This window comes from Carassius auratus, chromosome 23 (genome assembly GCF_003368295.1).
Source record: "Carassius auratus strain Wakin chromosome 23, ASM336829v1, whole genome shotgun sequence".
NCBI classification, from domain to species: Eukaryota; Metazoa; Chordata; class Actinopteri; order Cypriniformes; family Cyprinidae; genus Carassius; species Carassius auratus.
This window is the reverse complement of record NC_039265.1, coordinates 5,855,663-5,880,512: the sequence shown is the minus strand read 5'-3', so window position 1 is coordinate 5,880,512 and position 24,850 is coordinate 5,855,663. Positions and strand designations below refer to the sequence as shown.

The following is a 24,850-nucleotide window of genomic DNA, read 5'->3' as shown; positions in this document are numbered from 1 at the left end:
ATGAGGGACTGAAATGTGAGGTACATCACTGGGATTTTTTGTTCGACACTATTCTAATATCTATGCATATTATTACTGTAAATACAGCTGCTGGTTTGTATGTGTCAAACGTAATAGTTTGGAACAGTCTTAATCTAGCGCCATAAAATGCATTAAATATTTGAGATGGACTTTGTTATTAGAGATACAGTAAAAATACCCAACACCATTAATTAAAGTTTCACACATACTCTCTTAAGTATGTGAGTGCTAAAAGTGAGATATTTTTTATAACAACTCTCATTTAAATATCATTAGTGAAAGTACAAACAGAGTTGGGATGTTTGATTCATTTCCACAAACCCTTTGAGTAAATCACTGATTAAAAAAATTTGAGCGGATGAACTCGAAGAAGTGTCCCTGTGCAATTTTATGTTTAAAAACATTTTTGTAAATATAAACATGAATATATTGTAATTCTGATGCAAATTTATTCTAATGATTAGATATGTTCAACTAGATTAAGACATTTTTGATTATGTCTTACTTCTGAATTATGCTTACAGTTTCTTATGATTAAAAATAATTACACTTTTAAGAGAATTCATTATTTCAAATACTGTATATAACTGACACTGAAGTCTGAAAGAATGTAAGGATAAATATATAATTTTTAATTACACTACCAAAAATGTTGGGGTCAGTAAGATTTTTAATGTTTTTGAAAGAAATCTCTTACGCTCACTAAGGCTGCATTTATTTGGTCAAATATACATAAAACCAGAAATATTGTGAAATATAATTTAAAATAACTATTGGATTTTAAAAATAATAAAGATAACTTAATAAAACAACTTTTCTATTTGAATATATTTGAACATTACAAATATTCCCGTGATGTAAAGCATCATTAATTCAGTCTTCAATGTCACATGATCCTTCAGCAATCAATATGTAAGAAACATTTCTTATTACTATACTTTTTTGGAAATCGTGATATTTTTCAGAAAGTCATTTTTTACAAATAAACTCTCAGAAAAAAAGTTAAATAAGTTACAAAGATGCACATTTTAGCTTTTGTACCACAGATTACCAATCCAGTAAAAACGTTATATATTTTGTACCCTTTTTTCTGAAATTGTAGGAATATTATGTAACATCATACAGTATTTCCAATGTCTTGGCTCTGCTGGAAAAACTAATCTATCTGTTTACAGAGGAATACAGCACTACTGGAGAACAGTGTGTGAAAACCTGAGAGCCCTGGAGGTCCGGGACCATGTTTCTACAGAACAACACAAATCAGTTTTAGCACACGCCAGCGACTACTGTACCTCCACCCCGCTCTCATAGGCAGATCCATCAAGCAGTGTGACTTTCACAGCCACTGTCTTTGGTCTTTTGGAAGATTTCTGCGGCGATCTGGACATCCTGCTAGGTGTTTTCTCTGACGAATCATCCGTGTCTCGGTGCTCATCCGACATCTTTGAATCGTGATCCTGAATAAAAGTGATCAAAGTGTACAGTTTCAACCAAAAATCACGAACTGTTCAAAAACAATGCATGAAAGGATGTTTCATGAATGCATTCCAAATGATAGAAAGCTTCATGGCATAGTCAAACATATTATAAGGCATGATATTTATTAATAAATGATAGATCTTAGGCTTACCGTGTAACCTCCGTCTGCTGTATTCTTTACGGCTGAACTGCTCTCTGACATAGCAATCACTTGCAGTCCTAAAGTAATACAAAAGATTGGAATAAAACTCATTAAACAGATTAAACTTTCCACTTGCTTCACCATATTAATTTCACATTAACTTCTTATAGGCCTAACAGGTTTAATGAACATATAAATGCTGTGTATTTGACTACTTAAATCACTTTGATAGCATTAAAGAGTATTTTTTTTCTTTTTTAACTTAAAGAATCTTTTACATGCCATAAAATAAGCTACATGGGTTTAGAGCAACACATTGTTATGAAATTATTGTGAGCTGTCCCTTTAATGTGATTCAATAGATGAAGAACAAACAAACACTTCTGCGGGTTTATCTAATGAGCCGTGCTGCGATATGTTCATGCGGTCTGCAGAGCAAACGTTTCATAATTAGTCACCAAATGGCCAGAGCAAAATCTGTTTGACTGTTTCTTGAAGCTCCTGTGAAAGGATAGAGCAGGGAATGTGTTTATTGACATGTGGTCATGAGAAACATCTAAAACATTACGTGTCTGCAGCATACGTATAATTAGCTAGGGATGATCTCATATTAATAAATTAACAAACTGTGATACACAGTCTGAGTAAACAGGTTTATTATGAGTACAATGAAAGCATTTATTAAATAAGCAATCTGTCTTTCTCCAGAATAGAAATCTTTGTGATCTCTGTTAAATTAAGGCAGAAAGAAGACAGATGTATGTAGAAGCATGCATCTAAAAACAGTAAAACGCTTAAAACCTGCCTAAATATGCAATCTTTTTTTTAGCAAATAAACTTTTCGGTGTTTAATGGTGTTTAGGTGTCGCAGCTCGACAGTTTGACACCACTGTGAATATGCTAATTACCTTCATTTCCATCTCATTCACTTGCGCCACGCTGTGCTACTAAAAGCCCCAAACATCTCCCCCACAGAAATCCTCCAAATATCACTCGCTATAAGCATCGCTGTTCAAACAAACAAACCTCCCCATTTGACCATGCTCATTTTTATCGCTCGCTCTTTAAGTATCCGCAAATGTACCCATGATTCAGTCAGAAGACAAACAGCCAGTCTATTAAATGGCTAATCTATACATTTAACTCTGGTTGCTGACTTATCTCTTCTACCAATTAACTTTAACTGAAGCTTTAACTGAAGCTCTGCATTTTGCCGTAATGGAGGACTTAATGCTTTAATTATTTCAGCTGAACTGTTATGGCCTTGAGGGTTTGAGCTTTTTTTTTGATGCATTTATTCATAGAGCAGAGGACAAGAAATGATGGAACAAAGATCAAAATCGTGAAATATCTCAAGTCAGATCTAAACAATCTGTCAATGTGAGCAAAACACACGTGAGTTTATTAAAAGGGAGTTTAATAGATGCTGACGGGAGATACAGCATCAAAAATAAGATACAGTTTAAAGAAATGTGAAGAGAAAAACCCTGAAAGACTATATCTATGTTAGCTTTAAAGCCAAACATTGATAAAATTCACCTTTAGCATATTTCACATTTCACATATTACACATGTTTTTATTTTTCACATCAAAATGGGCTACAAATATTGAATTCTGTCCAATCAAATGCTCTCTAGAACAAGAATGCCCCTCCCTCTAAAACCATTTGCTGCCAGATAGTAAAGTATCAAATTACGAGTCATAGTTATTATGTAAATAAAACCTATTGGCTTTTAAAAAAAATATTGGGACAAGCCTTTTGACATGCTCCTCCCACACTTCCTGTTTCAACAGGAAACATGGCTGAACACAAAACTGCACTCATTAAACCATTTCAAATGGGCCATTACAACTAATCTTACAATAAAATGAGCTTCACAAAATCTGTATCTATATATATATGTGTGTGTGTGTGTGTGTGTGCTTGTTTTGTTAAAATGGTAATTGCAATGTTTTAGAAGAAAGTCTGAAATATAAGTCTGAATTACAGTATGAGATTAAAACATCACAATTATCTATTACATTTATTTTTCTTCTTCCATGGCAGACACAAGCTATAGTTACATCTCATCTACTAAAAATGAGTAGAGCTGAATTAAATGGCAGCTACAGAAAGATATGAAGCCCCAGAATAGTAACAGTGAGTTGCTTTTCCAGCTCCTTCTCTTTCAGTTAATGTGTGTTCAGATCAATATATTAATTTATGTGCTAGCCATTTAAGTTTCCACAAATCAATGCTTGTACAACAATATTTTAATGTTTGAGAAAAATGATAATAATTATACTATAAAAGTATGACAAAAAAAGTGAAAAAATAAAAACCTCTATTTAAAAATATATAAGTGTATGTGTGTACACTGTCAGGTTGAACCTTTGACATACACTAAAGGCTCAGTAAAGCCAGTGGCTTAAAGAAACAAACCTGTCTCTACTGAAGTCAACCCAGCTGGAGCTCAAGAAAATAAACAGCAAACACTTTAATGTGTCCATAGCACAACAGCCTGAAGAAAACCAATAGGAATAAATGGATCACACTATCACAAAGTGCAACTAAATGAAATGGAGACACATAGCTTAACATTATAATAGCATAATTCAGCCAGTTATATTTGACAGATTTTACCATGTTTAAATCTATTTAATAGATTTAAAAAATGTCCATTTATTTATTTATTTATTTATTACTTGTGCATATAAATGCTTTTTTTGTTGCCAAAAGATGGCACTTGATCTGTTGCACTTGCCCCGGGTCTCTGCTTTACTTATAATAACGAATAAATGACTCTGATTCTGATTATGCATTCATTAAAAAAGAAAAAGATAATGTATGCTCCTTCGAACATATGGGAAGCTTCAGAAGAAATACTAGACAGGTGGAGGGGAGACAGGGGTGCAGTTCAGAGAGACAAGGAGAGAACACTTGCTTAAAAATGCCAACCAAATTATTGTTACCTAATAAGTGAGACTTTAATTCCTCTGCATAATTACATCTTCCTTGTAAATAGATGAAGGATAATGTGGCATTAGTAACCGTGGTGTTGAAAAGCCAAGATTAACATTCTACATCCAGATGCTTGTATTGGGATTTAACGCTGTCGAGTTTCGAACCAAATGCGTGTCAATTCGCACTACAAGAAACATATCTGAGGAGATTAAAAAGACCAATAACTAAGCACTTCAGAAGATGACACTGAATGGATGTACATAAGTGCCGAAAAACTCCCGGAGAGAAATATTCAGGAAACTGCGGCTCTTGAAAAGGGCACAGGATGAATTGCAGAACATCTGGCCCACCGTCCCTTGTTCCTAACATTCAGAGAGCTACAGATCCTCCTCGGCTCAAATGCTACACAAATGCCGACACATCTTGACTGTAATGGGTCTCTTTTGAGTTCCTACTCCTGGGACGGTTCTGGGGAAGATCAGCCCATTGTAAAGCACCATCTGAGATCTTTAAATACGTCAGTTCAAAGAATATAACACAATTGTGATATGCCGCCTTTTGGGGGATAGGGTAACCAGTAGCATATTATACTGATTGGACTACCATTATTCTGAGATAAAGATGTACTTTATTAAAGGTATGACACTTGCGGTAGGTTCACACAAAGTTCAATAAAGAAATACCAACTGTGCTTTTTTCCAAGTATGTGTTCTTTAACATCTCCTGGAAGTCAATTAACCTCAACCTTTTTCTAACTGTAACCTAGCTCTAACATCAAAAGAAATAATAACGGTTCATAAGAATGTTATCTGGAGATAGTTCACACAAAAAAAATAATTTTGTCATATTTTCGCCGATACAGTGAAAGTCAGTGAGGACCAATGTTGTTCTAGACCCCAGTGACTCTCATTATATGGTCAAAAACAGTTTCTTCAAAAGTTAAACTGAAGAAATAAAGTCATAGATCTTTGGAGCAACATGAGGATGAGTAAATGGACCTTTCAAATTGGGGTGAAGTTCTGTGAACTATCCTTTAACCCCAGACAAAGGCCTAAAGCAAGTTTTGGGAAGCCAGACGTCTGACTATCATCTGTTTCAGGTGCAGCTAATTTTGGGCCAAGAACCACCCACTCATACAGGAATAGACTGATTGAGAAAAGAAAAAAATAAACAGTCACAGCTTGCTTTGTTTTAATGTGCTGTTTAATGTGTGATTATTTGAAAATTGCCGATTAACACATTAGCAGTCTGGTGTGGGAAAAACTTGTTAAAATAATTGCACAGCAGTGTCCATACGTGACCAGCTACAGCTGTATACACAAAATACATTTGTTGAATTTGTAATCAAAATTATAATAAAAAAAAATTTATATCATTGCATTAACTGTTCTGTGATTCATCTGACCAGGACTTTATTCCACAGAAAGTGGAACAGGTAAAACTGCTTTCTCTCTAGAGATCAGTATGTCTGAGATAAACTGATAACTTTCACTGTTGTAATTAAGGCCCCATCAATTAGATTGTTGTCTATCTTGTAAAATTTAAGACATTTTCAAACTTCAAACTGCAAGAAAACAGACAATGCTTAAGTTGTTTAACAAAGACTAACACTTAAATGCATGAATGTTTTGCCATTTATTACATATTCAAGTCTTTAGGGACCCGGACCAAGGCTATATCTAACACAAACTGATCTCTGTCTGCTGCAATAGCATTAAACATTCCTGATATTTTAATAACAATTATAAAAGAATAAAATAAACAAAATTTTGATAGTTTTTAAAAACTTGAAAGCGTTCAATTTGAGCAGATGATTTTACTATCACTGTCATCTTCAGAGCGCATTTCCCCAGTACATTCGGCATCTGGCTCATATTCACGATTTCAAACATATTCTCAAAACTATCATTCTCAATGATTCAAAAACATTTTGATCACTATTCACAGCATCCACAATTATATTTCACTGCATACAGTAATTGCTCTGCATAAAAGCCATTCTAAAGACATTCAAGCCAGTAACATTTTTGGAGATGATATCATTCGTTTTATTCCTGTGATAATTACAAATGAAAATCACGTCATCACTGTGTATCAAGCAGTGCCACTTTGAGGAAAAAAGGTCAGTTGCACATATTGAGTCATCAGACATTTAATTATTGTTGTGCAGAAATAAAATACACTATTTTGTAGCCTAAATCAGGTTGCTAGCAACCCTATACACCCTAAATAAACATTGAAAAATGTTTCACTGAACATCACATAAATGTAAATAAGTTGTCACAGACAAAAATGACGGAAGAACCTTATAATTCCAAGGCGACGAGATAAAAAGTATTGCATTGTCAGAGATCGACCTCTCAGTTAATGAAATAACAAGCAGGAGATTTGTTCCTCTGATTTCATCTGTTTCACTCCTGATGGTTATACATGGATGACTGTTCTGGTCAATACACATAATCAGCAGGCCGGGAGAGATAATAAGGAATCTGACATGGGGCGGTTCTGCTCCTGTCTTTTTCTTTTCTTTTTTTTTTCCTCTCTTGTTTAGATGTTTCTCCTCAAGGAGTTTGCTCATACTGTATGCTTGTTGATGTCAGAGTGTTCAAATTTGCACCGTTAGGGATGTTGTTTAGATCAATGGTATCTTAGGTTTTTGTAAACTTAAAAAACAGGGTTTCTTGACAAGTATTGCAAGATTGTATAGTAAATTATTTAGCCAATACTTCATGGATCATCAGTGAATCACTTTGAAACTGATGGCAGTGGAATAAGCTTACATAATTTGTCTCTTCTTTTGAATTGTATCATCTTATGTGTCTAATTCACACAATGTTTGTGAATAATTTCACGTCTATATTACACTTTTCTCAGCCAATACACAAAATGTCAGTACCAATGATAGCATATACAGTAACTTGTAAATTGGGACATGTTGGAAAGTAGACTGATGTGCTAGATTTATTTCTAATATGGAATTAAATGCATAGTTCACCTAAAAAGAAAACTTCTGCCATTATTTATCTTACCCTCATGTCCTCCCAAACCCACATTACTTTCTTTAAACATGCTTTATTGAGGAATTCAATCCGTCTTACAAGCCTTCAGTTTTTAAGCAGCTTATCCTACTGTCAGATGTGTTGTTTAAAGGGTTAGTCGTCCATCTTCTACTCACCCTCAAAGCATCCAAGGTGTATGTAACTTTCCTTTTTCAGAATAATCCATGGATTCACTACAGGGGGACTTTATTCACCCCCTGGAGTCGTGTGAGGGACATTTTATTGTAGATGTGTGCACTTTATTTCACATCTTCTGAACTGTTGACAACAAACATCTGCTTACCCCATTGAAAGGCTTAGAAGAGCAAGGACAATTTTTAAATAACTCTGATTTAATTATTCTGAAAGAAGAAAGTCACATACAACTAGGATGCTTTGAGGTTGAGTAGAAGATGAATTTTCATTCTTGGGTGAACTAACCCTTTAATGCTTTTTTAGAACGTTTTCCTCATCACACAGCTTGCATCATACAGTTGCATCTGTAAAAGTTAGCAATTCACGTATTTCCATTTTGAAATAATGCAAAGCGAATCTTTGTTAAAATTCAGACTTGACTAAATAAACACAAGCCTGAGCATTCATGTCAAACAGATGAAGCGCAGTAGAATGGAAATGCAATAATTCTGACCAAAATATAACCTGTTGTTTAAATATATTGTAACCATAAGCAGAGGCATGTCAAATGTCCTCACCAAAGAACAACAAACAGTGTTTTGTAGCTGGTTGCAGTGGTAAAGTACTGTTCATTAAAGTGCGGTTTAATTATAATAAAATATATTATATTATAATTATTGCATTTCATTATGCGTTTTGACCCCCACCATAAAACAACTAAAGAGCTTAGATAATATAAAATACACATTTTAAATGTCATCATTTATAAGATTTTATTGGGTGATGTAGTGTTATATTGTTACAAAGATCTCACTGATTTACATTACAAGCTACTAGATTTACATCTTACTTTATGGCCACATACTGTAAATATCAGCAACTGCATCAATTTGTAAGCTTCATATTCTCTTATATCATACAATGAGACATATCATATTATTATTATTATCATATTATATCATATCATGAGACAAATGTCATGAACACTTGAAATATAGTGCATAAGACATAAGGACTGCTTTTATGATGCTTTGCACCCTACCTTTTCATTTTCATGGCATGGAAAAGAGCAGCGTTAACATTCTGCTAAACTACTTATTTTGTGTTTCATTTTTTAGGATGACCCAAACATTTAAAACAAGTGGTAATTTGAAAACATCAACTATGAAATGAAAAGTTAAATAATGAATTGCCTGATGCTCTTAATGAACAGCAGTGATTAGATGCACACTTTGACCTTTATGTAGTAGCTTTCATGTGAAGTGGTTCCTCCGACTAAAGCGCTCACCATGATCAAAACAGCATTTGACACAGACGATGATGGATAATTAAAATGCCCAAGCAGAGATCAAGCAGCCTTATCTTGTTGCACTCAGAATTAAAGCTGATCAGCAACCATAATGTTGTTTGTACATGTAACCATGTCTTTGTTTATAATCAAGTCAGAGGCCGAGTTTGATCAGGGATAATCCCAGTGACTCAGTGATGCTGAAGAAGATGACTAGGGCTCTAATAAAAGCAGTTAATTAGTGTGTGTGTAGTAGTAAGCACTAACAAATGCTGCAAAATATCTATGCAGTGATCATGAGATTATTGAGAGCCGAAATTATGGAACAAACCTGCCTTAAGATGGCATTTGCAAAATTTCCCAGTTCTGCCATGATGCACATTGGGAGCGCAGTAGTGAGCTGGCACTGCCCCAGGCCATATGGACATATGGAGAAGTGAACCTGATGTAACCAGTGACAAGCCGTACACTTTAATCAGTCGCATGGTGCTATCAGAACAACAACCTTCATATGCTGAAGCATAACAAACAACTCAGGAAAAGTACATATTCTTGGCAGACCTTTGTGGATATTTCCAAAACAATAGTGCATTAACTTTTAGCGACACTTCACAAATTTTTGGATTCTGAACAGCCGCAATATACGTACCTCAAGCAGCGTAATAAAATGCAAGAATACGTGCCTGTACCAACGTAATAAAAACATGCCACGGTCACGTATTAATCGTATGTTTTAGCACATTTCACTTTGAAACTGAATCAAAATGTGTTGCAGAAATGTATTCAGAGACACATATTTCCAGTGAGCCTGGGTTTGAACATATTGTTATTCAGTCTCTGAATAAAACTAGGGTATTTTTTGTTTCTTAAGTACATGTTTCATATTCTATACTGTATTAATCATAAATACCTCAGGTGTTCTGACTATAATTTTATATGTCAGGCTTTACAGGGTTAATATGGAAATGTGAATTGAAGTTCACTCATATTGCTAGCTGAAAGCTAAATCTAAAATATTTATTGAACACACAAAGACCAAGGGATGTGTGGATTTCATAAATGAAAGTTTTGGATTTTGCAGAAATGGGTAGCTTTCTGGTAAACCAAAAAGGTGGACAGCATGATAAAAGTACTTGCTATTGATAACTGCGTAATTACGCTCAAGGACAACCAAATAACCCTAAATCATGTACTGTACTGTAATCTATGTCCAAAATTGAATATGCTCTACATTGACCTTTTGCTGTGAAATCTGACAAGCCTTTGACGGGAGGATTTTTGTTTTGGAGGTAGACAAAGAGTTTAAAATGAATGTCCTGCTCTGATTTTCCATCTAGATATGGCAGTATTCCTGGCAGTGAGCTCTCTTTATCTGCACCAGTAAGTAACCACCTATGTTTTTTTTTTTTATTATTGCCAAGAACAACTAAATATAACAATCCCCCTGCTATACATTTTCATTTGTAAATTGAAGAATATATACTACCAACTGTATATTAATGCCCTACACTAACGCCACTGACAGTTTTTTAATGAAATGTAGTTTTATTGACATACTGTTAGGTAAGCACAGCTCTTTAATAGGCTGACATGTTATCATAAAATGGCAAGCTAAATTTTTCTGCATTGGCAATTATCTTTCTCTTCCAATTTCTGTAAGGCCAAATCGACATCTAAGTTCCAGTTGTGTATTAATAGGATCGTGACGTGACAAAGCCTGGATTCAAACCTGCGTCCTCTGCTAAAACCCGCTATACGTCATCTTCTACCACATGCTACCAATGCTCACTGTGCTTGTATTATTTTTATCCTGTCACTTGCCATTTCACAATTAGCCTATCTCTTTATGTGCTAACTTGAAAAGTGTAATTAAAGCTAAAATTGAAAAGAAAAAAAAAATCTTATTTTTATTTTTAACTAAGACACCGTTCTTGTACATAACACTCTTTTTATAGCAGCCATTTGGAGTGTAGTTCAGAATGCCAGCCTGCTTAGATAAATGCCCCCAAAGCCAGCAAAATGATGGGGCATAATTTCCTGCAAAATGACGGCCGTACCATGCCATTTGTCATCGAGTATCTTCCCCTTCGTTCTCTCCCTGCAGCTTTGCTGTTGGAAAATGGATCTACACTTGGCGACCAGTTCTCCGTAGCTCCAAGCACAATCACTCATCTGTAGTGCAATCTGCTAAAGGAATCCATCATTTAAGGCAGAACGCATGCTAGCAGAAGAAAGGCACAGGGCAGAGGCTCTAGTAACTCAAGACAAACATGTCAACAGTTCACACAAAACGATTTCAGGAAAATGACAAAATGTGCATGAGAAAAAAACAGGAGCTATGGTCCATAACTTGGCAAGCTGCCTATTGCCTACGTACACAGTATCCTAGGCTGCATCCAAACAACAATGGAAGCTCATTAGGGATTGATCCTGAATGTGAGTGTGTGTGTGTGTCAATTATTAATTTAGGAAAGGAGAAACAACAGTGATGATTAAATACTTTAAAGCAGTGGCCATCAACCTTTTTGACTTGTTAAAGACACACAAGATATTTATTCTGGTATTTCTACAATGTTCTTTGTTTTGAAACTTTTTAATGAAAAGAAACCAGGTGTGCTGATATACTAAATTAAATGTATGAACTACATACATTTTTTGATTACATAAAATCTGGTATGATCTTCAATAAAAGCAGTAATTATTGAGGGGAGACGAAGAAAAATGGTTTCAGTCCACTTTCTTATATCTTTTTATGGTTCATATTTTATACTGGGAAACATTTAGTTCATAAACAAATCTTTTTATTTGTAACTTTTTATTCAGATGCCCAAAATGACCAACACACACACATATATATATATATATATATATATGCTGCTGTACCTATACAGGTTAAAAATCAGTAAATATTTAGTCAAAATGTTTCTCAGTTTTGATCATTTAGAGGTATTCGCGATTATATTTTGGGGTAAATGCATTTTTAAAGAAAATGTAACTTTCATGTCATTCCAAACTTTTACTTTCTTCCTTTCATAGAAATCAAAAGCAGAAGCTTAGTTGAATGTCCTAGCTGCTCTGACAATGAAAGTGAATGTTGACCAACTTTCCCAGTTCCCATCCACTTTCATTTATTTTTTTAGGTAACACATTATTTTAAGGTGTCCTTGTTACACGCTACATACAATTATAATAACAACAAATGTGCATAATTACATGTAAGTAACCCTAAACCAAAGCCTAATCCTAACCCTAACAATATAGTAAGTACAGTACATGTACAGTAGTTAATTAATATTACTCAGTACATAAATGTATAATTACACTGTAACAAGGACACTTTTAAATAAAGTGTAACCATTGTTTTATGTATCACCTTTTGCAAGTAATACAATTTTGGAACAACATTAGAGTGAGTACATGATAACTGACTTAATTTTTGCTTGACTTACTCATTTAATCTGCATAAATATTTATAGTATACAGAGACTATTACTGATAATTGCCAGTATTGCATGAATTGTATTTAAAATCAACATTTAACTCACATGTTCCTTAGATTTTTTGTCGCATTACATTCCATTATCTCAAAAACAAATATGATGCTGCCTTTGACTTTGGACAAGAGGAAGCAACATAATTATGTTGACTACATTTTGGAACAGCCATTGCATCAGGAGTGTATAAAATGCTTTAAAATTTAGCCTACAGATTCAGCTCACTACATTTTGGAACCGAGCTGCGGTGATGGCAATACTTCTTTTTAAGGGGACTGCGGTGCCCTTTCAGAAGGTACAAAACCCCCCTTGTTCAATGCATGAATGCACTCCACTGTAAAAAAAAAAGAACAAAAACAAGTCTTATATAAATTGAGCGAATTTATGAAAAACTGACAGCTCAGTTTTGTAAGATCTACATTCCATCTTGGAACAAATCTGTTTAAACAGCACTGTCATAATAGTATAAGGCATAGAACAACCTTCAAATAAACAAATACAAAAACACGGGTGCTCATGTGCAAGAAAAACATATCAACCCGAGATTCATTCCTAGCCCCAAGCCAATGAGTCTTCAAATGGTGGCATAGAAGAAAAGAAGCGGTGACGTCACCGGTGCAATCAGTCTGCAAGAGCGGTGTACAGGAAGAGAGGAGGAGCGTGATGAAGAAAGGCAAGCAGGTTTTCTTCAGGGCCATTAGTTAGCATGCACGTCATACACGGCCCCTCTCAAATTAATTGGAGCATTCATATTAATGCTGTTTACCTGCAATCCATCAACCTGTCCTGAGTGAAATTTTGCTGATGCAATGGAGCGGCGTTCAGTCCAGCATGGAAACTAAGAATCAGACTATTCTGTCCACGGTTTAAAGCCAAAACCCATTCAAATCGACTTGAAGGATGTTGCCTGAGTTTCTGAAAGGCATCCTATGAAGCAACAGGAGTTAAATTGAAAGGCTGCCAAGCATGTACGGTTCTCAGCGAGAGTGTAAAACCTCAAACCAGAGAGGCTTTTTATTGCTCGGCTGCGATAAAAAAGCAGGAGCATCACAGAAAGTTGAGGAAAATCCTGTGAAACAGCCTTTGTTGTGTTACAACATCTGCCTCTATCCGTACCACAGATAAATACATTAAGGCAATAAAGAAAGTGGACATTTCCTATTGGAGAATTCTGCAGGGGAAAAGTGAGGATCCACAGATGCAGACATCATCCTTTAAGAACGTGCCATCTCGCATCGCTGAGCAGTTCAAGGGCATGCAGATAACTGCATATTGAATTAGACATAGATTCTCTTTCAAGGACATGCCATAAATTTCTAATGAAATATGACTCTTTATGGCACCTTCACAAACAGATAAGGACACATATAATGAGAAGGTGATGATTCTGTCATATAATTTAGCTAGATTACTGGCACTCTTGGGAGGAAACTGGTATTGCCATGTGAACATATTTTTTATTTTAATCTGCACCCAAAAGAAGCGTTGCTGGTCCTGTTAGTACAATGAAAAATATAACTTTTATTTAAATTGTGAATGAGTTATATAAAGAAAGCAACCTAAGAGCGTTCACTTTCGCTGTCAATCACTTTAGTTCAGCGCGACTTTCTAAGTTTAGCACTATTGCGAAAATTCGGACTAAATTCTGAACGGAAGGCTAAAAATTACAAGACTTTTAAAAATGAAACAGATTTTAAAAGCTGGGAATTAGGGGTGTAACAGTACATGTATTTGCACTGGAAATGTTCGTTATGGGTCTTTCAGTTCAGTACGTATGTGTACCAAACAAATACGCCATTGTTTTTACCACTGCATGAGTGTAACGTTATTGGAATGATTCGGTTCTACATATTGTTACGTTTGATTTGAAACAAAGTGTCATTTTCAAATTATGACAATTTTTCAGGTAATTCAAACTATAAATGTCGTTTTGAGGCTCTCTGAGGCATGACGGATCACTGTATAAATTTCTCAGCTCCAACAGCAGCAGTACAAATGAGCGTGATCATCTCTTCTTTTTTACTACTAGTTTTAACATGAAATAAACATGAGCGAACATCTCATCCCTCATGTAATCGCATGAGGTGCAGAGAAGAACATTTCACCAAATATTAGACTATATACTCATATTTTACTGTACCTGTTATTGATGTCTTAATTATGTAATGTTTAAATAAATCTGTTACGAGACAAGTTATGAAAGCGACTGTGTAAATCAATATATTTCAACAATAGACATTCTATGATTTAGAAGTTAATTAAAAAAACTGCATTATGTGCAATTTACATGTTTGCATATCATTTTTTAAAGGTGAGTGTTGAGCATTATAATTAAAAATAAATGGTAATTCAATTTAAGTTTGTGCTCTGTTGTTAATTCTAACCTTATAGTACATAAACTGAGGTAGATTTTTATCCCAGACTGGACAGACCCATAGTCTTAAAGGGACAGTTCACCCAAAAATGAAAATTGCCATAATTTACTCAGACTCGAGTTGTTCCAAACATGTATGAGTTTCTTTAATCTCTTGAACACAAAAGAAGCTATTTTTAAGAATTTGAAACAGTTGATTGTAGAAATTGAGTTCAATTCAAAATAGTTCAGGGTAAACACTGACCTCCGTAGTATTTCTTCCATACTATGGAAGTGAATGGCTACCATCAAACGTTTGGTTACCAACACAGAATATCTGTTGCAGGATCAGAATGTCTTCTTCTGTGTTCAACAGAGGAAAGAAACAAGTGGATGGTGAGTAAATGATGATAGAATTTTCAACTTCAAGTGGGCTATCCCTTTAAAGGTACAATTTGTAAAATATTTGCAGTGAAATATCCCAAAACTACTAGGCTAGTGTTATATATTTTGTCCAGCTGATTACTCACAATATCTCTAATGTTTTCAACTACTTGTAAATCATGAGAAAATTCCCATTGTAAACAGTGACACGGGGCAGTGCAGTCACCTGTCAATGACTTTAGTTACCCTTTGTTACCGCGTTTACTGACGTAGGAACCACATTACAACAGTGTCCTGGACAAATGCAGAAGTAGCTTCGCGTCAAACTTCAACTAGAAAGAGATGCCGATCTCGCTTGTGTTTTACTCGACAGGTGAGTTGTTTCGATTCGTTTCTTTACAGAAAACGTATGCTATTATAACCATCAACAAGATCAGTATTATGGGGCATACAGGCCAAATGCAAGGCATCGCGTCTCTAGACCTGCACGAGGACGCGTCTGATCCATAGTCTGATCACGTCTTTGCATTGACTTTGTATGTAATCTACTCGCGCAAATCGTTGAACTCGCGTTAAATCCATGATTTAACTTTTTCCGTCTGATTGATGGCCGTCAGCGGTTGGGTAGAAGACAACAAATCCCATCATCCACGCTCCTTCTTATCATCATGAAACCATGCGATTGTTATTGTTTTGGTAGTGCCCTCTAGTGTCAGGTCCTACAACCTGTACCTTTAATTTAAAAAAAGAAGAAAAAAGTCTGTGCCATCATGTACTCAGACTACCCAATATCTGCAGACTGGCTCTGATAAATGGGTAGTAGCACTGACTCCAGACTCTGTAAGTTGTGTAGAGTGACTGGATATTGCAGTCATGAGCTCAACAGACATTTTTTTTGATTGGCTACTTTGATCAATGCTGCAAAACTACCTTTTTTATGACGTTCTTCAGTGCTCAAACACAAATACAACTGAATCTGTATTTGATAGGCTTCTACCAAATTTAATGTATCTCTCTTGGCCACCATTTGAGTAGCTATGCTACAGCCTGAATCTTTTTGAGTATTGTCTTCAATCCGATGTATTTGAATCGTGCTTGAGTGACCAAATTGTGTTTACTACCTCCACAACCATCACTGTCACAAAGCTCCTTTAAAACATCCACCATGACACAATGACAAACTCTCAGTCTGACACACTGATTGTGGCTTGTTTTATGAACCCTTCTCTAAAGACGGGAAAATGACAGCAAAAAGATATGCAACGTCGACGTAAAGAGGAAAAAAAGGCTGCTCTTTGTAAAGTTCTGTTGCCATGGTGATACAAACACGAACTGTCTATGGAGAAAACTCTATCGAATAAAAAATTAAATGCGAGTTCAGCCAGTGGGTATCCTCTTGATGACTGACATTAAAGGTTAATCAGTTGGGTCATTATTTTTTTAATTCTCTGAATAATCTAAAACGCGCTTCAGATATTAGCATTGCTAGTGACTTGATGAGCTTGTGACTCATCAAGGGAATCATCTAAGCCATGTAAATGGAAAGACCCCAACAACTGTGCGGCTTTGAAGCTTTTACCACAGAAGACGGTTAATTCTAATGGAGAGGAACTTAAAATAGACACGCAGGGATGAATTTCAAAGCACCTAATACATCTAACTCTGGAATTTTACATATAAGCCTATGATTTTCAAAGAAGGAAGAGTTTGAAGTAAATAAGCTGCATCTAGAAGGATGTCTGCTTCTTAGACCCAACAGAAACTGTATGATTTGTACAATGAAAAAGCTCATAAATTAGCCCTTGTCAGTCACTGATAGGTGCAATGGCAGAAAGCCTGGAGTAACAAAATGCTCATTTACTGATTAAAGTAATTTCTTAAAATGGCAGTCAAAGTAGCCAACTCAATCCTCAAATGATCCAGCCTTTCTTTTGGCCAGCCTCATTCACTTATCGATACATCCTTCCCACTTACCTCACTGATTCAACAGTCTCAGCAATGGCTAAAATATATTTCTAGACTGGGAGATCAAATATAGACTTTGTAATGAGCGTATAGGTAGACAGACTCATTAGAGTTATGCAAATGAGTTTTTGTGTATGTGTATGTGTTTTAAACAAACACACTCTTCCACACTGACAGTGACACAGAGAGACAGAATCCTATCTCTGTCTGAAAAAAAAATCTGAATATCTATGTCTGTCTTGTTTAATTAGATTCTTTAACCACAATGATAACACACAAGAATGTTAAGAGTTTACATTTAATAAAGCTCCTTATTTCATCTGAACAAAATGTCAGAGGTGCTTGCAAAACCGGTCTGTGCAAAACTCAGGTCAGGCCATTGATATGCGAATGCTAATGTGTCCTGTGTGGTTCAGATGCTGCTTACGGACTGAAGTCAAAAGAGCCAACCACCAAGCAGTGTTAATTTTTTTAAGTTTTTCATTTTAATTTAAGCTTAGTATTATGTGCTTTTTATTTCAGTTTGTTGGTAAGGCAACATAGATGTAGATTAACAAAAATTTATCTAAAATAACATTAAAATAAAAATTGACTTGTTTTTGTTATTCTCACCACTTCTTATGAGCACCCTTGATGCATCTTTTTTCACAAATTTATTCAATATTTCAAGTTTCAATTTTCTATTTTCAGTTTTCATACATTTTTTTATTTTTAATTTATTAATTTAATTTTTAATTTATTCTTAATTAGATATCTATGTAGCTTTAATTACAATAATATATTAGTGTTTTTATTTTAGTAAAATATTAATATTTTAGTAATTAATTTCTTTTATGTTTTTCATAAAATTGTTTTTTTTTTTTTCAGTATTATTTCAATGAATAAAAACAATATTAAATATAGTTAGTTTAACAATAACAAAACTGCGGAGCCCCAAACATGACATTCAAGAAAAAAATTAATATATGGTCCACGCGATTTACTAATTCGTTCCCTCTGTGTCAAAAAACATGCACGTGATTACTATTTAGTTCCCTCGATTTGCTAAATTGTGCACACAATTTACTAATTCATTCTATCGATTTATAAATCGTGTACACAAATTAGCAAATCGAGGGAATGAACTAGTAAACCGTGCGGACGATTTATAAATCGAGGGAATGAAATAGTATGTGCGAGGCTCCTAACAAAACTGCAACAAGTCATGATACTCTGTCTTCTAGATATTGCTAAGGATCCTATGGAAGACCATTTGTGCCAGAAAAACTAAAAAGTAACAAAATCTCACGATTTTTCTTTTATTCATTTTACATGTATTCATGTAGCACAAACAGAATGAGTTACACCCCAAAGTTTAACACTTATGGCTTGGAACAAAGTATAAGCAATAATAGCAATGATGGAAAGTATAAAAGGTTCTCCTAGGAAATAAACAATGTGAAAGCCAGATTCGAAACTGAGAGAAGTAAAACTGCTTTTAGCTCCAATGTATCAGTGTCTGCTGGAAGGCATCACCACCTACTCCTTCATTTTCCGCCTCTTGTCCATTTAAAAGATGTCAGTGAATCCAATGAATGTGAAAGGGGGTCTGATGAAGCGGCAAGAGAAAACTGCGCTGACTCACAGCAATCAGACCGAGTCATGCTGTCACCCACAAGACCACAAAGCTTAACTGCCTTCTGAATAATTTACATTCTTCTGTACTTCATACATACAACCGACTCATATACAGGCAAATAAGCTCCCGTGGGAGGCAGCTCTTCTGTGAGCATCAAAACCTTCCCAACCCTGACTCTAAAGCACAGACACTGTCCTCTCAGTCACACACAGCAAACAGGACACTGTTAAACATGAATGAAGAGTGAGCCCTGCGATGGGGGTGGAGAAAAAAGAGGGGGTCATTTTTTCAGTTTGTCAGCCCTGGAGGCCATAAGAGCAGACAGAGCAGAGAGGATCTAACTAGGTTAGGGTCTAGAGAGGAAAAAAGGCCACAAAAAGACGCTTATTTTAAAAGAAGAAGACGTTATGTCATAGTGCAGCATCCTGTATATTTAGATGCCTCTGTCTGGTCTGGTTTTGAGGGCAACACAGATGGATCCAAACAATGCAGCTCAGGATTATTTTAGTTAACTGAAACCATAAAAACATTTTCATAACTTGAAATAAAATAAACATTAAATGAAACACAATTATATATATATATATATATATATGTGTGTGTGTGTGTGTGTGTGTGTGTGTGTGTGTGTGTGTGTGTGTGTGTGTGTGTGTGTGTGTGTGTGTGTCCATATAATGCAAGTGGAAAATCCCTCAAACTTGATGCTTCAAAATCTACACAAAACAAACCAATATCCATTCGACTTCATTTAATGAAACACTGAATTTGTTTCTAAAGAGAAATGGTAGGCATAGGTTAAAAAAAAGACTAATATTTTTACATTTTCAAACTACTGTATAAAACCATCGCTTCAAAACAACAGTCATACATGGGCTCATGAGTTCAAACTTGACATAAACATTGACATTCTGAAAGTCATATAATGTACACCTGGGATGACAAGAGGATAAGTAAACGATAAGAACTATTAAATCTTTATCCAAAGCAATTACAGTGCATCCAGGCTATAATTATTATTTTTTTAATCAGTATGTGTGTTCCCTGGGAATTGAACCCACAACCTTTTGCGCTGCTAATGCAATGCTCTAACACTGAGCCACAAGAACAGTTTTACAGCTATTACAGATTAAGTAAACAGATAACCGATATTTTGAACCGATATGTATACAAGGTATACAAATGAAATGTCAAAATTACTAATAAAAAGGACTGTGAAAAAAATCTTTAAATGCTTTTAATTTATTTTATTGGCAAACTGGTTTAGAAAATGACCGATAACCACAAAAATGCTTAATATTAGCGCCAATAATCTGACTCCAAGAGACAATTTTCACATTGGCCCTGTCAGAAATGTGAATTTGAAGTCCTGCAAAAGACCATTTGTGAAGTTCAGGAGATAGTAAGGTGTTCCATTTACCATTTTCTGATCCTCAACAGTTCTCATTAGCCTCCTCGATGCATACTTTTCCCGGGTCCAAGCTGATGTGGGTTCCATGTTGGACTGCTATACCCGACAGTTTATGCAGCATTACATCACCAAAATGTGGGCTCAGAGATGAACTGCATTGGTTTAAGCTAACATTTGGGACAGAGCCATTGACTGTCTGGCCACCAAGCCAACAATGCAGCCATTGTACCTTTGTTTTCAGACTCAGTCTAAATGTTGTGTTTATTGAGAGTGCATGTTTGGCTGATTAACTCCAGTTTACCTGTGCAACACATTCGCCCTTGGTTGTGCTCATGGGGAAAAAAGGCTGTGAAAACAGAATCTTATTCTTACAGAACTGCCAAAAGCAGCACAATGCAATGCATGTCAGCATACTGTCATCAGGGGAACTGATAGGATGTTATATAGGAATGCTGAGAGCATGATGGAGGCATGTGTAGGATGGGACGGTTACAGTTTGCCATTAATAGCATGCTGTGTTCAATTAGTCCAAACAACAGGCTACAGGAATAGCTTGCAGAATTTTTGCCACTTTGTATTTCTACAGCCTTGACATAAATTAAACAGTTGGTTTTTCGGCTTATTAGCGGTGCATGCTTTTTTACTATTGCTCTTTCCTAGGGTTTAAAAAAAAACAGAACTCAGCATACCTTTAGGTCAAAGTATTGCACTTTGGCACATTACTCATCCACAGTTTCTGCTAAAATAAAATTATACCTCAAATCGTGCAGCTTGTTGAGGAGGTGTGCTATTACCTATTTAACCCTTTCACACGTAAGTTTCAAATATTCAAGCTGAGCCCCAGGAGTGAGTTACACTTATTTTAGAATGCATCACCTTACTATTTCTAGGACTACACTTCAAGCTTGCCACATGACACACTGCAGCTACATTAACACTTTATAAAAAATGTATTGGTTTTATTTCATTGTTCCATTTAATTTTAAATATCCTCAAGCTTGTTGTTGTCTTACACAATGTGTTTCTTATGTGAAAAATACACATCATTAAATTATTAGACATCATTGCTAGTACTTATATGTATTTACAGTAAATGTCTGGAAAAAAAATGACAAACATTATGGAGGTGAAAACATTGAACAGCTGTAATATATGACGAGGGATGAGCTCTCTCTGGGCTCTCTTTGGTTCAGCACCAAAGCGTGAACACAGATTGGAATATAGCAGATGGTCATGTGATATTCTAATAAAACCGGTGTGAAAGTATGCACAAGGGTTGAGTGATCAGACTTACTATTTTTGTCTGGTGGACAATAAAATACCAATACCTTGCATTAAAGGAAGGATTAAATACTTGTGATTGGGCTTTTTTGAATGCCCCAGCAACCTTATACAGTACAATAGCTAACAAAGCTATAGGATCCTATGGGAAGCCTGTAGCATTACAACAGCAGCTTTTATATGGCCAATAGAACACACATTTTTTTTCAGAAAATGCTAAAATGTATTAAAAATCAAAGGCAGTAAGAAGCATAATTAACAAAATTGTCCAAAACATGAATGGTTGTTTAAAACGGTTCAAAATGAAGGTGTTTTTCAACTGTTAATACCTTTACTCTGGACATAGAAAGGAACAATGCCAAAATTCACATGTGATAAATGATATGCCCATCCAGACCAATGCACTTCGGTGGTTTGGCAACAGATTCATTCATTACTTATAGGAAAGATTAAGTTATTGTTGAACTATATTTGTGTGCCGTTTTTTATGGTTTACTTGAATGTGTCCGACTTGATTTTCAGTCATCCACTTTGATTAATAAACCAGGGCACCTTTTGACTTTCCCATGACCTTTCCAGTCATTTATGATCACTGGATAAGAACATTTACATAATGATTCAAATCAGAGATTACCAAGCAAGTCTGACTTTTAACAAAAGCAATATTTAGTCTATGAAACATTTTACATTTCAGGGTCTGTGAGCATTTCAGTTGTGTTGCTGTCTATGGAGGGTCAGAAAGCTCTCGGATTTCATCAAATATATCTTAATTTGTGTTTCAGAGATGAAGGAAGGTCTTACAGGTTTGGAGCAAAATGAGGGTAAGTAATTAATGAAAATAATATATATTTTTATGGTTCAATTTGGAAAGGTTCCATGGATTTTAAAGCTTCTCAAAGAAACCACAGATGCCAATAAATAACCTCTATTTTTGAGGATGTAGGGGATATAGGCTATGTCCTATAGATTTTAATAATTCCCATTACTTTTCCAGACCTGGACAACATAACTTTAAACATTCCTAGGTTTGAAAAGCAACTAGACTTTGTAATCCAATTGCTGGAGACCTTTGTATAACCATCTGAGCCTCTTCAGGCAAAACACAGCAGAACAATCTGGCATGAACCGCATGGATGCTGTAGTATAAACAAGCCACACAATACAAACACGCAAACAAATACAAAACAAGTCCAGTTGTTTTCGGAAATGCGCTGGCAAATGTTCATTTTTCTCCCAGCGTGCTCCTTCATCGCTATTATAGCAAACTAACACTGCGCGCACTGGAGCATACGTACTGTACTCGCGCGCTCTCCACAAGTCTCAACAGCTTTCAGTTAATTGACTTCTCGAGCCACACGAAGCGCGCGCGACTGCCCCCGGTGCCACACCCTCTTTTCATTAAACAGCCTTGACACCTCACTTACATCTGAGTCACCAATAAGCAACATTTAAATTATAGTGAAGCCTCAGGTAACCTATTCACACAGCGAAGATAGATGTTATTCTGCACGTGATCCCATAACACGGCCAACGGGTAAGAAACACATCAACTGAAAGCTTGCTTTATGCAATATATGAAACATGAATGGGGTTAAATATCAGCGCTGTCCTCCGCTATAAGTGAAATAGGTTAGTCTACCTGCACTGACACTGCACGTAGGCTATTGTTCAGTATAACAACGGCATCCTTTAACTGTCCTCTCCACTAAACCCAGTTAAAAAAATGGCCACATGACCAAAAGCGGTAGCAAACCCTTGTTAACAGACCGGCCTGCCGCACAAAATACCAGAATAACGCAAGATTTTAGGCTCATCACAAGGGCATAGGCTGAGCCCCCTCTGCAAGCGCTGAGAGGACACATTTAGCCTGTTCACGGTGCACACTTTACGGATAGTGAGCATACACGGGATGACATCGCAACAAAGAGCCCTACCTGTCTCTCCAGGTTTGACGCGCGGATTTCCGTCCAAATGCCGAGCATTGAGGGCTTGCGACTGCCACCGCCCTGCTGCTTCTGCTCCCCGTCAAAGGATGGAGCCTGTCCGAGAGGATGAATGAGCGGAGGGGGGAGAGCAGCTCTTTCGGGTGGATGGATGAGAGGAGAGGAGAGGAGAGGAGAGGAGAGGAGGAGGAGGAGGAGAGGAGCGTAGGGGGCGTATGCGCGCTGGAATACACCAAACTCCTTCCTCACCGCTGAGAGAGCCGCGCTCAACTGAACACGCACCGATTTCATCATCACGAATGCGCTGTGAGCCTCTGTTCCGCTCTATGTCCGTCCATATGCACTAGCGTATTCCTGTTATTCAGTGAAGAAATTAAGAAACACATATAAAAGTTAAAATAGTTTTGACACTCTACTGTAGGGTTCCTCAAATCTTGTCCAGGATGACCAATGCATTTCAAGAGTTTGGGATTTGGGAGCATCTTTAAAAAAAAAAAAAAAAAAAAAAAAAACGTAAAAGCCAGAAAAAGTATAACAAACAAACAAACTAATTCATTAATAATAATAAAAAATACATACATGCATAATCTTTGTAGAATATAAAATAAGATATTTTGAATATTGTCTGTAACCATCGACTTTCTTTGAATGCTTTAATTACTGCCTCAGTTCAGCGTGGCATGGAGGTGATCAGTTTGTGGCACTGCTGAGGTGGTCTGGAAGCCCAGGTTTCTTTGACAGTGGCCTTTTGACAGACAGCTCATCTGCATTGTTTGGTCTCTTGTTTCTCATTTTCCTCTTGACAATACCTCATAGTTTCTCTAAGGGGTTCAGGTCTGGTGAGTTTGTTGGCCAGTCAAACACACCAACACCATGGTCATTTAAACAATTTTTTGTGCTTTTGGCAGTGTGGGCAGGTGCCAAATCCTGCTGGAAAATGAAAACAGCATCTTCAAAAAGCTGGTCAGCAGAAGGAAGCATTGAAGTGCTCCAAAATGTCCTGGTAAATGGGTGCAGTGACTTTGGTTTTCAAAAAACACAATGGACCAACACCAGTAGATAACACTACACCCCAAATCATCACAGACTGTGGAAACTTAACACTGGACTTCAAGCAACCTGGGCTATGAGCTTCTCCACCCTTCCTCAAGACTAGGACCTTGGTTTCCAAATGAAATACAAAACTTGCTCTCATCTGAAAAGAGGACTTTGCACCACTGGGCAATAGTACAGTTCTTCTCCTTAGCCCAGGTAAGACACCTCTGATGTTGTCTGTGGTTCAGCAAATTCCTTGACACGTCTGTGTGTGGTGGCTCTGTATGCCTTGACCCCAGCCTCAGTGCATTCCTTGTGAAG

General features: G+C 36.2%; 1 protein-coding gene across 7 annotated transcripts in view; it reads right to left on the bottom strand.

Annotated features, from left to right (window-relative positions):
* LOC113041097 (band 4.1-like protein 1) overlaps positions 1-23,898 on the bottom strand; it is a 49,090-nt gene extending 25,192 nt beyond the window's left edge. For 3 of the 7 annotated variants that reach the window (XM_026199417.1, XM_026199420.1, XM_026199418.1), the window contains exons 1-3: positions 23,486-23,890; positions 1,652-1,719; positions 1,314-1,478 (exon numbers count right to left, since the gene is read on the bottom strand). In XM_026199417.1, the coding sequence (XP_026055202.1) occupies positions 1,314-1,478; positions 1,652-1,702 (216 nt within the window). In that variant the 5' untranslated portion in view covers positions 1,703-1,719; positions 23,486-23,890. Of the gene's footprint in view, positions 1-1,313; positions 1,479-1,651; positions 1,720-23,485 lie in introns of all 7 variants that reach the window. The other 4 variants (XM_026199416.1, XM_026199419.1, XM_026199421.1 and 1 more) reach the window with 3 other exon arrangements.
* Between the last annotated feature and the right edge of the window lie 952 nt (positions 23,899-24,850).